The sequence below is a fragment of the Aquarana catesbeiana genome, unplaced genomic scaffold, assembly GCF_042186555.1.
Source record: "Aquarana catesbeiana isolate 2022-GZ unplaced genomic scaffold, ASM4218655v1 unanchor237, whole genome shotgun sequence".
NCBI lineage: Eukaryota > Metazoa > Chordata > Amphibia > Anura > Ranidae > Aquarana > Aquarana catesbeiana.
The window spans coordinates 2473863-2492148 of record NW_027362665.1 but is presented as its reverse complement, the minus strand read 5'-3'; the positions used below and the strand labels follow the sequence as shown (position 1 = coordinate 2492148).

Below are 18286 nucleotides of genomic sequence, written 5' to 3'. Positions count from 1 at the left end.
CCCAGGGGTTGTGGTGCTCTTTTTGGAAGAGGCTTTTTCTGTTTTTTGAGACAGTAAATTCAGATACCGTTTGAGAGAGGAAAAAATTATTATTTTTTTTTTTTTTTGGCAGTGACTAAAAAACAACAGGTATAACCTTTTCTCTCGGAAGCCCCAAGGGGTGAGGGGAGAGAAGATGACCAGGAAGAAAGGATCAGAAGAGGCCACAGCACAGGAGGGAGTTGGGGCGCATAATTTGCGAGGCCCCAAGGATAAAGTGGCTCAAGGTGCTGCCGCAAAGCTTGAGCGCTTCGCCCATACGCCAAATTGTACACCAAAAAAAGGTAACCAAGTGGGGGGCGCACAAGCTCAAGGGGCATACGGTAGTAACCCAGGGGGGAGGAAAAGTCAAGGTCCAGCTGAAATTCATGTGCCCACAGTAACTGATTCAGCATCACAGACTCATCTGGAAAAGGAGAGGGACCTGAGTGGCCCTAGCAATGTGGGACTAAAAGATAAGGAGATACAAGAGCAGGATCCATCCTTAAAGGACATTCTCCTAGCAGTAAATGTTTGTAAAATCACACTGGCGGATTTAGCAGATCAACTTAAAGGTATCAGAACTGATTTGGCCATGTTGAAGAGGGACATGCAGGAGGTATGCGCCCGAACCACTGTCTTAGAGGAGAGACTTAGCCAGGTGGAAGATGATGTGAATCCACTGAGACAGGAGGTTAAGAGGATGAAGGAACAACTAAATGCATGCCTTCAGAAAATGGACGATTTTGAGAACAGGGCACGCAGGAAGAATGTGAGGGTCCTGGGCCTCCCTGAAAAGAGTGAGGGCAATAACCCTGTAGAGTTTATGGAGGGGTGGCTCAGAGACATGTTCGGCAAGGACGCACTCTCCAACATGTTTGCCATTGAACGAGCACACAGAGTCGCCGTGAGGGTCCCACGTTCAGGGGGTCAGGCAAGGCCCCTTATAATTAAATTGCTGTTCTTCAGAGATAAGGCTACGATCCTCCAGAGAGCAAGAGAGATGAAAAATATTATATATAATGGTGCAAGAATATCTCTATATCCGGACTTTTCCCCTGAACTGCAGAGACAGAGAGCAAAGTTCATAGAGTGCAAGCGAAGTTTGCAGCAGCGCAGACTCAGTTATGCGCTGCTGTATCCAGCCCGTTTACGGGTAACAGTTAACGGGGAGGTGAAAGTTTTCACCACTCCTGAAGAGGTGTTTTCATGGTTGGAAAAAAATGAGGGAGGGCTACGGCCAGGTGAAGAGCCCCAGAGGGAGAGGGGAGGGGAGTAGGGGGTTAGAATTTAGGGAATTTTTTCACTTTTTTTTTCTGTCTGATGGGCAGATGTACACTTTGAGAGGAGATTGATTATTTGTTCTCTTTATTTATATTTATTTTGGCCTTTTTTTTTTTTTTTTTTTTTTTTTTTTTCTTCTCTCTCCCCTCTTCTCTCCCTCTCCCTTCTCCCTCACGCATTGTCTTTTCCACCCCTCTCCTAGGGATACATTTTTTAGAGGTGTGGGTGTAGGGGGGTAGCAATCATAAAAATTGTACACAAATTAAGCATGTTGGGGGTAATTCCCCTCTGATAAATGGGTTCAGGTTGCAACGCACAAGGAGGAAGGAGGTATACCCAGGTTTAAGGGTTAATCACGGTCACTTTAGAAGCTCGGTGGAATGGGCCCAGGTTGGGGCAGGTGGGGGAGGGGGGAGGGGGGATGGGAAGGGGAGGGTTGGGAAGGGTTGGGGGTGAGGTTGTGTGGATGGGGATATGGGGGGGGGAGGGGGGGAGGGGGGTAGAGTGGGATGGATGGGATGGTATGGAAGTTACACAAAAAGTAAAGGCACCAGATTACCAAAAAGTAACCACAACAGTTTTGAGAATGAAGAATTATTTTGAGTTAAGCTATAGACACAAGAAATGGTAGGCACAAAAATAGATAAATTTAAGTGTACAAGGGTGTGTTCATGGAATGTAAGAGGGGTGAAAGATGTCTGTAAGAAACAAGCTATCTTCTCTATGGCCAGAACAAGGGTATTAGGATACTCTGCCTTCAGGAGACCCATTTAGATAAAGGCTCAGTTGATACTCTAAGGAATAGGAGTTATCAAGAGCAGCACCACTCAACTTATTCATCGTATTCGAGGGGAGTGAGCATACTAATAAATACCGGATTGGTTTTCTCCTGCAGGCAGAGTAGAATGGATGAGTATGGTCGGTATGTCTTTCTCTATTGCAATATTGAAGGGTGGGACTGTATTCTTGCAGGTGTATACATACCTCCACCATTTAAAACCGAGGTACTTAATCAATTGATAAGTTTTATAGCAGATAAACCTGGGGTGCCAGTCATAGTGATGGGGGATTTTAATATGACCATGAACAACTGTTTGGACAGACTCCCGACAGGGTCACCTCCTGGAGGGACATCCAGGAGTCCGCTCCTCCAATTTTGTAAGGAAGTGGGGTGGGTGGACATTTGGAGGAGGTGGCATCCAGGGGGGAGGCAGTATTCATGCCACTCAAGGGCGCATGCCACTCTATCCAGGATAGATTTGGTGCTTTGTAATGAAGAAGCTCTGAAAGTGATGAATGGGATGGATTATGAACCTAGGGGGCTCTCAGACCATTCGCCAGTGATTTTCTCAGTTAAAACGGGGTGGTGTGTTGGTCGGGGGGAGTGGAAACTGAACCCCTTCTGGCTTGAGGTGATCGAGGACGATGGGGGTTTGGTTAGCAATTTGAAAGAGTTCATAAATTTGAATCAAGGATCTGCCCCGTTAGGTATAACCTGGGATGCCCTGAAGGCTTACCTTAGAGGAGTACTTATTCAGAAAATCTCTTATGTTAGAAGGAAAGCACAAATTAAGGAACATAGAATCAGGGAAAGGGTGAGGGAGGTGGAAGATAGATATCTGGAGGAGCCAACCTCAGCTAGATATGAGGCCTGGGTTGAGGGTCAGGAGGAATTCAGAAAATTAGCCCTGGAAAAAGAGGAAAAGAGTAAAATGTTTCAGAAACAAAAATTTTTTTGTGAAGGGGAATTAGTGGGCAGAACCTTGGCACTAATAGCTAGGGCTAATGGCTCTTCATCTACCATACCAGCAGTGTGGGATGGGGACGGGAACATTATAAGACATACTCCTGGTATGGTGAAAGTGTTCAAAGAATACTATGAAGGTTTGTATAAAGCCCCACAGGTAGATGTAGAAGGGGAGATGTGGGAGTTCTTTGAGGAACTAAGAATAGTTCCGCTATCAAGGGAGGAGAGAGATACCTTGGAAGCCCCGCTGACACTGGTAGAGTTACAAGGAGTGGTAAAGGAAATGGCGAATCAAAAAGCGCCAGGACCTGATGGATTACCGGCAGAGCTGTATAAGAAATATGGGGAGGTTCTGCTCCCGAAATTATTAGAAGTTCTGAATGGAGCCGTAGTGGAAGGTAGATTACCTATGTCCATGACAGAGGCCACGATTGTGATTCTTTTGAAAGAGGGGAAGAACCCATTAGATCCCGCCTCATATAGACCAATCTCACTATTATGCACGGACGTTAAGATTCTGGCCAAAGCCCTAGCAAACAGGTTAAAAAAAATCATCTCTACAGTAATACACACGGATCTAGACAACGTCCTTTACCCCATGGAGTCCCAACACACTTGCAAACACATACACATATTGGCCAATTTTTTTTTTCGACAGGATCTAATTAACCTATCAGCATGTCTTTGATCGGTGAGCATGAATATCAGGAGAATGTATGGTAACATACAAGTACCTACGGAGAGAGGAGGCAATAAGGCGATCCTATCATTAGATGCGGTTAAGGCATTTGATAGCCTTGAGTGGCACTATCTGTGGAAGGTATTGGCAGAGTTTAAATTCGGCCCAAACTTTGTGAATTGGCTGAGGCTTCTATATGACAAACCGAAAGCCAGAGTCAGGGTGAATGGGGAGTGCTCCGAGTGGTTCCGGTTGGGGAGAGGGACGAGACAGGGGTGCCCGTTGTCGCCCCTGCTCTTCGCCCTCGCACTGGAGCCCCTGGCAGTCGCTCTGAGAAAATCACAGGAAATCCAGGGTTTCAGAAATGGGGGTATAGAGGAGAAAATCGCAATGTATGCGGACGATATCCTGTTATTTCTGAAAGACACACAAACCTCCCTGTTAGCAGCCATGAAACTAATCAAGGAATTCGGGCACTTCTCGGGTTTAAAGATCAACTGGGATAAATCAGCCTTATTGCCGATAGACCCCCTGGTAAATCCGCTCCCAAGTCAGGTGAACTCGATAAAAATTGTGAATCAAATGAGATACCTGGGGGTAAACATAACTAGAGATCCAGGGCAGTATATAACAAATAATGTAGTACCATTAATGGTAAAATTGAAGCAGAAGAGCCGGGTGTGGGGCGGTCTTCCTCTCTCGGTCGCCGGTAGATGCAACCTTATCAAAATGATATGGATGCCACAAATCTTATTTATTTTACATAACTCCCCTGTCTGGATTCCAAAGCATTGGTTTAGGAAGCTGGATAGTTTATTCAGGGAATTAATTTGGAAGAATGGAGTGGCCAGGATGGGTTTGAGGGTGTTGCGGCGGCCGAGAGAGGTGGGGGGCCTGGCACTACCGGACCCCTGGTGCTACTTTTTAGCAGCCCAAATGCAGTTTATGAGAGGCAGCAACCCGTCTGAAGAAAAGGTAGGAAGAAATAGTTTATGGACTAGTAGTAATAGCCAGGATACAGAGGTGGAGGCAGTAGAAGCTGAATCCTTTGGACATAGTTGTCCCACAGCCCAGTTAATGATCAGATGCTGGAAGACGGTAAAAAAGATATTGGGATATGTGGGGTTCTCTGAGTTCTCTCCGCTGTGGAACAACAAAAATCTAAAGGAGCTCAGCGGGATGGGGAAAATAGAAGAATGGGATAGGAAGGGTATCCATCGCTTGATGCAATTGTACAGGGCAGGAAGGTTGAAATCATTTCAAGAGATAAGGGAAGAGTTTGAACTGCCCAATAGACTGTTTTCTGGCTATTTGCAATTGAGGCACGCCCTGGAGGCACAATTTAAGGGCAAGGAGATAGAGTGGTGTGAAATGCCCGTGCTAAAGAAATTGGTAAACAGCATGGAATCCAGAGGGTCGATCTCAGAAATGTATAAGAGTTTAACCAGGGAGGGGCAGGAAGGAGAGGTAGAGCCTAGGAGGAGAATTAAATGGGAGGAAGAGGTTGGCACAATAACGGTAGAACAATGGAAGTTTAATCTAGCATTGGGACCAAGAGTATCTCTCTCACCATCACAAGGGGTTTCTCATTTATATTTGATCTACAGACTTTATTATACACCAGTAAAACTATTCAGGTTTGGGAAGAGGCAGGATGCGAAATGTCAGCGTTGTGGGGATGAGAGAGGGGACCTGCTACACATGTTCTGGCGTTGCCCCAAGTTATATAGATATTGGGAAAAACTGGTGGAGGAAATCAACACAATATTTGGATCCTCATTGGCAATGGAGGCTCGAACTTGCCTTCTGAGTCTATTTGAGATGAACGATATGTTGAAAGGCACCCAGACTGCAATTATAAGATGCCTGTTTCAGGGCAGGAAAATTATAGCACGGGGGTGGCAGAAAAAAGATCCCCCAACGATAGGAGAATGGAGAAGAGAGGTCCAGGATACGATCATCAAGGAGGAATTCTGGCATAGAAGGAGAGGTAGCATAAAAAAACATAGGAGTGTATGGAAGTTATGGCTGGAGTATGAATGGGATAGATAGAGTTTAAGAGAACAAGGAGTTTGGGTGGTGTGTATTTGGGAGAAGGAGGAGATGGGGGTGGACGGGGTGCTGGGGGGGAGGGGGGGATGGGGGAATGGAGGGGGAGAGGGGAAGGTTTAGAATTGTCACGGTAATTTGTATAACTATTGTTTAGAAAATCTGTCCGATTGAAGGAATTTGTTGCTTTTAGTTTTTTTTTTTTTTCCAAATCAATAGTCACTCTTGAATAAATAAAGTAACATTAAGGACTGCCACAATGATGTGAACAAAAGAGATGGGATAGATTTTGATTTTTGAAGTTGAAATAATGTCTCTTAAATCAAATTTCGCTGATGTGGCAAAAAAAAAAAAAAAATAGAGTGCGGTGGTCAGGAACATGTCATATACAGCCCTGTGTATAGAGTGTGGTGGTCAGGAACATGTCATATACAGTCCTGTGTATAGAGTGCAGTGGTCAGAAAAATGAAAAACGTATGCTTTTTGGTGCACAATAAAATATAAAAGACAGGATTGTTCCGAGTAAATCGATGTCCAGTTCACCTTTCTAATTACACGCTTGTGTGAACTGTGTATGGTGGAAATTTCCTTTCTGGTTTCTTTTGCAAAGCATTAACCACTTGCGGATGCGGACCCTCCCATAGTAAACATACGGCGGCTCAACAAGCTGGTTAAGTCCAAAAACTGTAACACAACAATTTTTTCTTTTTTTAAATATTTAACTCTTTTTGTTTCAATAACAAAAAAATGTAAAACCCAGCGGGGATCTAATACAACCAATAAAAAGCTCTATATGTGGCAGGAAAAGGGCGTAAATTTCATTTGGGTAGTACATCACAGGAGCGCGCAATTGTCACTTAAAGCTGCAGCGTGCCAAATAGCAGAATATGGCCTGGTCAGAAAGGCGGCGGAACCTACAGGTGGTGAAGTGGAACTTAAAAGCACTTACTGCTCATCAGTTTAATGATAAGAACAAATAACGGCCATGGAAACATTCCTCTCACAACGATCGTGGTGATAATATGTAACATGTGAAAACTATGCTTTAATGTGTAGGCTTGGCACACCTATGCGCAAATTAGGTTTTTCACAGGGGAGGATGATTTGAAATTTGTTTTCCTTTTTTTTTTTTTTTAATTCACTTAACTTTACTGACATCAAATGTGATAACAATAGTATATGTTTATGTGTGTGGGGGGGACTTGTTTTTGGGTATAATATGTGATTTTTTAAAATGTAAAAAAATAAAATAATCAGACACATTACTTACCATTTTATGTCGCTAAACTTTTTATGTCAGGCAGACGAGTCACACTGATGGCGTTGTATCACCTCAACTTTTTGCGATCTCCTCCCACTTCTCCCGCTTCCACTCTGAAGTGGTCTCCCTGGAGCGGGGGCCACACAGCTGCATCCAGCAAGGAAGCGTTTCCCTTACAAGGACCTGGGGCTCAATGTCCACGTAAGGTTACGCTTCCTGCTGGTTGCAGCTTGTGTCCCCCTCCTACACTTTTTTGATGGTGGGGGTGGTGCTGCTGCTGCCTCCATAGAATGGCCAGGAACCTCCATGGGGTCAAACTGCCTGGAGCCACCGTCGGATGCCGCCATCGCACTTGGAACCGTTAGGAGCGCAGAGCGAACAGGAAGAAAGTTATATGCTTGAATTTCGATACACAATTCCATTGGCTGACTGTTGGGGTAGAACGTTCGACATGAACAGAAACAAACAAGTATTATATCATTCGATATGATCAAAAGTATGTATAGTACGATCACAGATTCTTACAGTTTACTTTAGCTGCTTCGTCGAATCTTCTTAGAACATCCAACAGACACCATAAGCCTTCAATTGATAGATTCGACCTTAATTCATTGGGATTAGTTATGAGGAAAGGTTGCGAGCACTGAACTTATTCTCTCTGAAGAAGAGACACTTGAGAGGGGATATGATTTCAATATACAAATACCGTACTGGTGACCCTACAATAGAAATAAAACTTTTTTGCAGAAGAGAGTTTAACAAGACTCGTGGCCACTCATTAAAATTAGAAGAAAAGAGGTTTAACCTTAAACTACGTAGAGGGTTCTTTACTGTAAGAGTGGCAAGGATGTGGAATTCCCTTCCACGGGCGGTGGTCTCAGCGGGGAGCATCGATAGCTTCAAGAAACTATTAGATAAGCATCTGAATGACCACAACATACAGGGATATACAATGTAATACTGACATATAATCACACGCACAGGTAGGACTTGATGGACTTGTGTCTTTTTTCAACCTCACCTATGTAACTATGTCCATGGTGACTTGCTAACTGAAGTAAGAATCTTAAATGGTGGAGGAGAAATGAGGGATAGGTTTATTTGGGAAGATAAAACCAGCTATGATACAGTTCTCACAGCCTGCAATACTGCTGACCACTACTGGAGGGAGACTCTCCAACATTTATCTGGCTGGGCACACACAGGCAGATACAAATCTTTCATACAATCTGATACAATCTAAGGAGTCTGGAGCAGACAAGTGATCCCCACACACTTCAGAGGATCCCCCAAGCTATCCTTCAATCTAGAAACCTGGTGTGATGACTTCTTCCCCTGCCCCACCCCCGCACACATGATTTAGGGCAGATTGGCTGAAGTGTGTGATGTGAGTGGTGTGCCGGGCAGTGATACACACACATACAGATCCCTGTCTGCCAGACACAATCACTTCCCCACAATGACAATAATTTGCATTAGGGAGGAGCTCTGTGTCTGAACAGAAGATTGGACGAACACTGGCTCCTCCCACATTCTTCTGAACATCAAACGCTTACGGCATTTGGTGCAGACGAATGTTAGGGCTTCTGGCTGTCACTGGTTTCTAGGGAAGCAACGGCTGCCTGCAACAGCTGTGTCCTTAGTAACCAATGGCTTTACCCCGCCCATTCCTTTACATGGCCACGTAGGCAAACGGGTGGGGCATAGATCATGACATCATTGTCTGAATATGACCATATCTGGGCAATGGTGTCACCACTATTCCCGCCCCCTTCCTTTACAGGTGAAACTCGAAAAATTAGAATATCGAATATTTAAATTAGAATATGAGCCCTCATCAAATCATTCTTTGCATCTATTACCTTTTGTACCACCACCCCCTCCCTTTAGAATGTAAGCTCTATGAGCAGGGCCCTCCTGTACCTTTTGTATTGTACTGTAATTGTGTTGTCCTCCTTATACATTGTAAAGTGCTGCGTAAACTGTTGGCGCTATATAAATCTCGTATAATAATAATAATAATAATAATAATAATATTGTGCAAAAGTTCATTTATTTCACTAATGCAACTTAAAAGGTTAAACTAATATATGAGATAAACTCATTACATACAAAGCAAGATAGTTCAAGCCGTGATTTGTCATAATTGTGATGATTATGGCTTACAGCTCATGAAAACCCCAAATCCACAATCTCAGAAAATTAGAATATTACATGCAATCAATAAAACAAGGATTGTACATAGAACAATATCGAACCTCTGAAAAGTATAAGCATGCATATGTTTTCAGTACTTGGTTTGGGCCCCCAATTACTGCCTCAATGCGGCGTGGCATGGAAGCGATCAGCCTGTGGCACTACTGAGGTGTTATGGAAGACCAGGATGCTTCAATAGCGGCCTTCAGCTCTTCTGCATTGTTCGGTCTCATGTCTATCATCTTTCTCTTGGCAATGCACCATAGATTCCCTATGGGGTTCAGGTCAGGCGAGTTTGCTGGCAAATCAAGCAGAGTAATCCCACTGTCATTGAACCAGGTTTTGGTGATTTTGGCAGTGTGGGGAGGTGCCAGGTCCTGCTGGAAAATGAAGGCAACATCCCCATAGAGCTCATCAGCAGAAGGAAGAATGAAGTGCTCCAAAATCTCCTGGTAGATGGCTGCGTTGACCCTGTACTTAATGAAACACAGTGGACCAACGCCAGCAGATGACATGGCTCCCCAAATCAACACAGACTGTGGAAACTTCACACTGGACTTCAAGCATCCTGCAGTGTGCGCCTCTCAATTCTTCCTCCATACTCTGGCTCCTTGGTTTCCAAATTAGATGCAAAATTTGCTCTCATCAGAAAAGAGGACTTTGGACCACTGAGCAACAGACCAGGTGTGTTTTTCTTTAGCCCAGGTAAGACGATTCTGATGTTGTTTGTTGTTCAGGAGTGGCTTGACAAGAGGAATACGACATTTGAAGCCCATGTCCAGGATCTGTCTGTGTGTGGTGGCTCTTGATGCTCTGACTCCAGCCTCAGTCCTCTCCTTGTGAAAGTCCCCAACACTTTTCAATGGCCTTTTCCTGACAATCCTCTCCAGGCTGTGGTCATCCCTGCTGCTTGTGCACCTTTTTCTTCCACATTTTTCCCTTCCACATAACTTTCTATTAATGTGCTTTGATACAGCACTTTGGGAACATCCAACTTCTTTTGGAATTACCTTTTGAGGCTTTCCCTCCTTATGGAGGGTGTCAATGAAGGTTTTCTGCACAACTGTCAGGTCAGCCTTCTTTCCCATGATTGTGATTCCTACTGAACCAGACTGAGAGACCATTTAAAGGCTCAGGAACCCTTTGCAGGTGTTATGGCTTAATTATCTGATTAGATTGGGACACTTTGAGCCTAGAATATTGCACCTTTTCACAATATTCTCATTTTCTGAGATTGTGGATTTGGGGTTTTCATGAGCTGTAAACCAAAATCATCACAATTATGACAAATCACGGCTTGAACTATCTTGCTTTGCATGTAATGAGTCTCATATATTAGTTTCACCTTTTTAGTTGCATTAGTGAAATAAATAAACTTTTGCACGATATTCAAATTTTTCGAGTTTCACCTGTATATATCTGATGACAGCTCAGGACTCTATCAGTCAGCGAGTGTTACTGAGTGAGATCACTCCTGTGTGGTAGGTCATTGGGGTTTATTGGGGAGTCAGTGGGGGGGTTGGCATTGGGACTGACGATGGATTTACGAGAGAATTTTTGGGGGATTTTATTTAAAAAAAAATACATTGAGTGTCTTTATTGTTTTATTTCCTTTTTTTTGTGAATGAGTAGGAGTGCTATATACTATGTACCCCAAACTTATTCATGTGTGGGGGGGGGTATCTGGACATTTCAAGATTCTGATAAGCCCCCCACAACCACCAGGACAGGATTGTGGGGATGAGGCACTTGTCCTTTTCAACATGGTGACAAGATGCTTTACCATGAGGTGTCCCCCTGGGAAGGCACCCCATGATGAGGGCACATGGCCTGGTATGGTTCAGGAGAAGGGAGGGGCTTCATGCTTGTCCCTTCCCCTTTCCTGGTCAGCCAGGCTGCATGTTTGGATGAAGGGTCTGGTGTGGATTTTCTGGGGGGGAGGGGCACACACTTTTTCTGTGTGAGATCCCCCTTTAATATCCATCTTACACTCAGAGGGTCTGGTATGTATTTGGGGGTCTCTATACATTTTCTCATTCTTGCTGTAGGACAGGCTACAGAAAAAGTGACATTTACAAAGAAAAAATGACTCTGTTTAAATTGTAGGAAAATTTAATTTCCGCCTTCTATTTTTTTTAAACAGCCCACAGACCCTCCAAAGGTCCCCCAAATACATAGAAGAACCTCGGGGGGTCTGTGTGGTGTTTTGGTAATTATAAGTGTATGAGTATGATCTCAGGTATTAGTATGAAGACACGTCTGATGAAGGAAACTAAGGGGTCTACTTATAGGAAATTCATGGGATGAATGTGACAATCACTCATCCAGTTATTACATATTCTGGCCATAATGTAGCAAAGTGATTTCCTATGATTGTCAGCTCCATCTAGTGACCATAATGGGGTATTTTTCCTGACATACCTTCATTAGTAAAAATAGCACAATACCGCATTATGGCCACTAGATGGAGCCAAGGAAATCAGTGTATGAAATAAAATACATCCAATATTCATCACAGCTGGGTGAATGCTGCTCACATTCGTTCAACTAATTTTTTTTTTTTAAATAGACCTCTAAGTGTTTGTGAAATCTCACACCACAAAATGTACTCAGCCAATGAAAGGTAATGACTCCATTTTTATTTTTCTCCTGCTATCAATGGCCAACACGGTACAACACTTCATCCATGTCTTTGGTGATCTCTGATCTCCTTATGAACTCAGGGATGTACAATTCCCATCGCCTGACACCCGGGACATGCAGTTCTGAGGGCCAGACAGGTCGTTTTAAAACATTTAGCCCTGCTGTGGGCAAGCAAGGAGCAGGTTTACTTGTCAGATGGAAGCATTTGGGTGGCTGAGCAAATGTTTTCACACCCCCTGGTAAAGTGCCCCCACCCCGACACACACCCGCTATGTATTTCAGGCTCCTCTTACCCATCTGTGGACCCGGGACCAGCATAGCGGGTGATGATGGGTAGAGGGGAGGGAGGAGAGAGGACACACATCCGCTCTCCTCCCCTTCTTCTTCCTGACCCGGAAGAGACATGTATGACATCACCTCCGGGTCCCCATTGATAGTTTCCTTGCCATCAAGGCCGAGAAAGAATATAATGCAGTGTGATCTGTTCTGCATTACATTCAGTGGAGCATAGGGGAGACATGAGGGGTCTTTTAGACGTTAAAGAGAACCTGTCACCAAAGAATCATCACATAGGGGACTTTTTGTCCTCTGTCAGTGTTTCTCAACCTTTAATCAGTCAAGGCACCCTCCAAAATTATGGACAGTCTTGAGGCGCCCTACAAAATTATGGACAGTCATCAGGCCCCCCAATCTAAAATGTAAAAACAATTTTAATAGTTCTACATAATGCAGCAACATCCACACACATAGGACACCCAACGTTATAAGTGATTTATTCTTCCAAAGCAAATACACTTTTACAAACTTGTACTGACTAGTATTCCAATGTTACATAGTTACATAGTATGTGAGGTCGAAAAAAGACACAAGTCCAACCTATGTGTGTGATTATATGTCAGTATTACATTGTATATCCCTGTATGTTGCGGTCGTTCAGGTGCTTATCTAATAGTTTCTTGAAGCTATCGATGCTCCCCGCTGAGACCACCGCCTGTGGAAGGGAATTCCACATCCTTGCCGCTCTTACAGTAAAGAACCCTCTACGTAGTTTAAGGTTAGACCTCTTTTCTTCTAATTTTGATGAGTGGCCACAAGTCTTGTTAAACTCCCTTCCGCAAAAAAAGTTTTCTCCCTATTGTGGGGTCACCAGTACTGTATTTGTACATTGAAATCATATCCCCTCTCAAGCGTCTCTTCTCCAGAGAGAATAAGTTCAGTGCTCACAACCTTTCCTCATAACTAAGATCCTCCAGACCCTTTATTAGCTTTGTTACCCTTCTTTGTACTCGCTCCATTTCCAGTACATCCTTCCTGAGGACTGGTGCCCAGAACTTGACAGCATACTCCAGGTGCGGCTGGACCAGAGTCTTGTAGAGTGGGAGAATTATCATTTTATCTCTCTGAAGTTAATCCCCTTTTTAATGCATGCCAATATTCTGTTTGCTTTGTTAGCAGCAGCTTGGCATTGCATGCCATTGGTGAGCCTATCATCTACTAGGACCCCCAGGTCCTTTTCCATCCTAGATTCCCGCAGAGGTTCTCCCCCAGTGTATAGATTGCATTCATATTTTTGCCACCCAAATGCATTATTTTATATTTTTCTACATTGAACCTCATTTGCCATGTAGTTGCCAACCCCATTAATTTGTTCAGATCTTTTTGCAAGGTTTCCACATCCTTCGGATAAGTTATTGCCCTGCTAAGCTTAGTATCGTCCGCAAATACAGAGATTGAACTGTTTATCCCATCCTCCAGGTCGTTTATGAACAAATTAAATAGGATTGGTCCCAGCACAGAACCCTGGGGAACCCAACTACCCACCCCTGACCATTCTGAGTACTCCCCATTTATCACCACCCTCTGAACACGCCCTTGTAGCCAGTTTTCAATCCATGTACTCACCCTATGGTCCATGCCAACGGACCTTATTTTGTACAGTAAACTTTTATGGGGAACTGTGTCAAATGCTTTTGTAGAATCCAGATACACCACGTCTACGGGCCTTCCTTTATCTAGATGGCAACTCACCTCCTCATAGAAGGTTAGTAGATTGTTTTTTCTTGGTTGTTCTTACTGTTTGCATACTTAACTGGTTCTGGACCAGCCGCCGCAGTAACTGCAGCAGGTTGGCCCGGCTGCGCCGGCATAGCTATACGTCGCATGCGTGCGCGCCCCCCCCCCCCGCCAGCTGCAATAATCGGATTAGATCCAGAACCAATCAATCTGCAGGCCCAGGCCAATGAAATCTGGCCTTGACCTGGTAATCGGTCCTGGCGAATGATATCGTTCCCCTGTCAGTGTAACTGTAAACACTGACAGGGGAAGTGATATCATCTCTCCTCGTGTCGGTCTTTTCTGTTTCAGACCGAGGATAGAAGATATCCCAGAGTAAGTGCACCAACACTACACTGACACAAGGTCACATAGGCACATATTTCACCCCCCGATCAGCCCCCCAGTTAACCCCGTCATTCCCTGTAGGGATGATCCGAACACCCCCCGGTTCAGTTCAAAGCAGAACATGCGAACAGGCAAAATATTTGTTTGAACACGTGAACACCGTTAAAGTCTATGGAACACGAACATGAATAATCAAAAGTGCTCATTTTAAAGGCTTATATGCAAGTTATTGTCATAAAAAGTGTTTGGAGACCTGGGTCCTGCCCCAGGGGACATGGATCAATGCAAAAAAAAGTTTTAAAAATGGCCATTCTTTTCGGGAGCAGTGATTTTAATAATGCCTTAAGTGAAACAATAAGTGAAATTTTCCTTTAAATTTCGTACCTGGGGGGTGTCTATAGTATGCCTGTAAAGTGGCGCATGTTTCCCGTGTTTAATACAGTCCCTGCACAAAATGACATTTCTAAAGGAATAAAAGTAATTTAAAACTACTCGCGGCTATAATGAATTGTCGGGTCTTGGCAATCCAGATACAAGTCATTGACAAAAACGGCATGGGATTCCCCCACAGACCATTACCAGGCCCTTTGGGTCTGGTATGAATATTAAGGGGAACCCCGAACCAAAATTTTTTTTAAAAATTGCGTGGGGGTCCCCCAAATTCCATACCAGGCCCTTCAGGTCTGGTATGGATATTAAGGGGAACTCCGCGATAAAATTTAAAAAAAAATGGCGTGGGGCCCCTCAAAATCCATAGAAGGGTCTGGTATGGATTTTAACCACTTCCCGACCGGCGCACGCCCATGTACGTCGGCAGAATGGCACGGTTGGGCAAATGGGCGTACCTGTAAGTCCCATTTGAATTCCGTGGCATTGCATGCGCGCCGCCGGCGGCCCGCGTGAGCGCTGGCCGGGAGCTCCATGAGTCGGGTCGCGGGTCCGTAGACTCGATCGCCGCGGGGATACCCGCGATCGCCTTACGGAGAGGATGAACAGGGAGATGCTGATGTAAACAAGCATCTCCCCGTTCTGCCTAGTGACAGTCTCACTGATCTCTGCTCCCTGTCATCGGGAGCAGAGATCAGTGACGTGTCACAGCTAGCCCATCCCCCTACAATTAGAAAACACTCCCTAGTACTGACTTAACCCCTCCCCGCCCCCTAGTGGTTAACCCCTTTACTGCCAGTGTCATTTACACAGGAAAAACGGAGAGGACAAACGGGGAGATGCTAATGTAAACAAGCATCTCCCCGTTCTGCCTAGTGACAGTGATGTGTCTAGAAATCAGTGATGTGTCACATGTAGCCACGCCCCCCACAGTTAGTAACACGCCCCAGCACATACTTAACCCCTCCCTAGCCCCCTAGTGGTTAACCCCTTCATTGCCAGTGTCATTTACACAGGAATCAGTGCATTTTTATAGCACTGATTGCTGTATAAATGACAATGGTCCCAAAAATGTGTCAAAAATGTTCGATGTGTCCGCCATAATGTCGCAGTCACAATAAAAATCGCTGATCGCCGCCATTACTAGTAAAAAAAAAAAATTATTAATAAAAATGCCATAAAACTATCCACTAATTTGTAAACGCTATACTTTTGCGCAAACCAATCAATAATCGCTTATTGCGATTTTTTTAAACCAAAAATATGTAGAAGAATACGTATCGGCCTAAACTGAGGAAAAAAAATGTTTTTTTAATTATTTTTTGGGAATATATATTATAGCAAAAAGTAAAAAATAATGCTTTTTTTTCAAAATTGTTGCTATTTTTTTGTTTATAGCACAAAAAATAAAAACCGCAGAGGTGATCAAATACCACCAAAAGAAAGCTCTATTTGTGGGAAAAAAAGGACAACAATTTTGTTTGGGAGCCACGTCGCACGACCGCGCAATTGTCAGTTAAAGCGACGCAGTGCCGAATCGCAAAAAGTGCTCTGGTCAGAAAGGGGGTAAATTCTTCCGGGGCTGAAGTGGTTAAGGGGAACCCCGCACCAAAATTTTTTAAAAAAATGGCGTGGGGTCCCTCCAAAAATCCATACCAGACCCTTATCCGAGCACGCAACCTAGCAGGCCGCAGGAAAAGAGGGGGGACGAGAGAGCACCCCCCTCCTGAACCGTACCAGGCCACATGCCCTCAACATGTGGAGGGTGCTTTGGGGTAGCCCCCCCAAAGCACCTTGACCCCATGTTGATGGGGACAAGGGCCTCATCCCCACAAACCTTGCCTGGTGGTTGTGGGGGTCTGCAGGTGGGGGGCTTATCAGAATCTGGAAGCAAGGGGACCCCCAGATCCCGGCCTCCCCCCCTGTGTGAAATGGTAACAGCCTACCATTTCACAAAAAAAGTGTCAAAATGGTAAAAATTACAAAACATGGCTTGGGACAAGTCCTTTAACTGCTTCAGCCCCGTAAGAATTTACCCCCTTCCTGATCAGAGCACTTTTTGTGATTCGGCACTGCGTCACTTTAACTGACAATTGCACGGTCGTGCGACGTGGCTCCCAAACAAAATTGACGTCCTTTTTTCCCCACAAATAGAGCTTTCTTTTGGTGGTATTTGGTCACCTCTGTGGTTTTTATTTTTTGCGCTATAAACAAAAAAATAGCGACAATTTTGAAAAAAACGCATTATTTTTTACTTTTTGCTATAATAAATATCCCCAAAAAATATTTAAAAAAACATTTTTTTTCCTCAGTTTAGGCCGATACGTATTCTTCTACATATTTTTGGTAAAAAAAGAAAAAAAATCGCAATAAGCGTTTATTTATTGGTTTGCGCAAAAGTTATAGAGTTTAAAATATAGGGGATAGTTTTATGGCATTTTTAGTATTATTTTTTTTTTACTAGTAAGGGCGGCGATCAGCAATTTTTATTGATGACACTGGCAGTGAAGGGGTTAACCACTAGGGGGCTAGGGAGGGGTTAAGTATGTGCTGGGGCGTGTTACTAACTGTGGGGGGCGTGGCTACATGTGACACATCACTGATTTCTAGACACATCACTGTCACTAAGCAGAACGGGGAGATGCTTGTTTACATTAGCATCTCCCCGTTTGTCCTCTCCGTGGTGATCGAGTCCAGGGGACCCACGACCCGAATTACGGAGCTCCCGGCCGGCGCGTGCCGCCGGCAGCGCGCACGCAATGGCACGGCGGTAAATTCAAAGGGATGTACGGATACGCCCATTTGCCCAGCTGTGCCATTCTGCCGACGTACATCGGCGTGCGCCGGACGGGAAGTGGTTAATAAAAAAATTAAAATGTCCCACATAGTCCATTCTTCTTCTTCACTTGCTCTGCCGAAAAAAAACAAAAAAAAAAAAATAACCCGGCTCCATGGGAGGCACCCACCGTATGACGTGTCCTCACAGGTGACAGTTCATTTATAACTGAGGGCGGGGCCACATGGTGATGTTCCCAGGTGACCCCGCCCCCCGGGTTGGTTTGGCTTCTTTTTTTTTCGGTCCATCGGTGGAACAAGAGAAGAAGAAGAATGGACTTCAATGGGACATTTTAATTTTTTATTTTTTAATAAAGGACTTGTCCCCAAGCCGTGTCTTGTCATTTTTACCATTTTGACATTTTTTGGTGAAATAGTAGGGGTACATTTGTACCCCGTTACCATTTCACACAGGGGGGAGGCCAGGAACAGGGGGTCCCCTTGTTAAAGGGGGCTTCCAGATTCCGATAAGCCCCCACCCATAGACCCCCTCAACCACCGGGCAAGGGTTGTGGGGATGAGGCCCTTGTCCCCATCAACATAGGGGCAAGGTGCTTTGGGGGACTACCCCAAAGCACCCTCCCCATGTTGAGGGCATCTGGCCTGGTATGGCTCAGGAGGGGGGGCGCTCTCTCGTCCCCCCCTCTTTTCCTGCGGCCTGCTCAGATAAGGGTCTGGTATGGATTTTTGGGGGGACCCCACGCTATTTTTTTTAAAAAATTGGCGCAGGGTTCCCCTTAAAATCCATACCGGTTCAGGTCTGGTATGGATTTTGAGGGGGACCCCC

At 44.6% G+C, this 18286-nt stretch overlaps 1 protein-coding gene across 1 annotated transcript in view; it reads left to right on the top strand.

The window, feature by feature from the left end:
- Nucleotides 1-18286, top strand: part of LOC141122066 (uncharacterized) — a 135474-nt gene that overhangs the window by 24892 nt on the left and 92296 nt on the right. The window contains 1 exon segment of the mRNA XM_073611862.1: nucleotides 152-1174. Within this exon segment, the coding sequence (XP_073467963.1) occupies nucleotides 152-1174 (1023 nt within the window).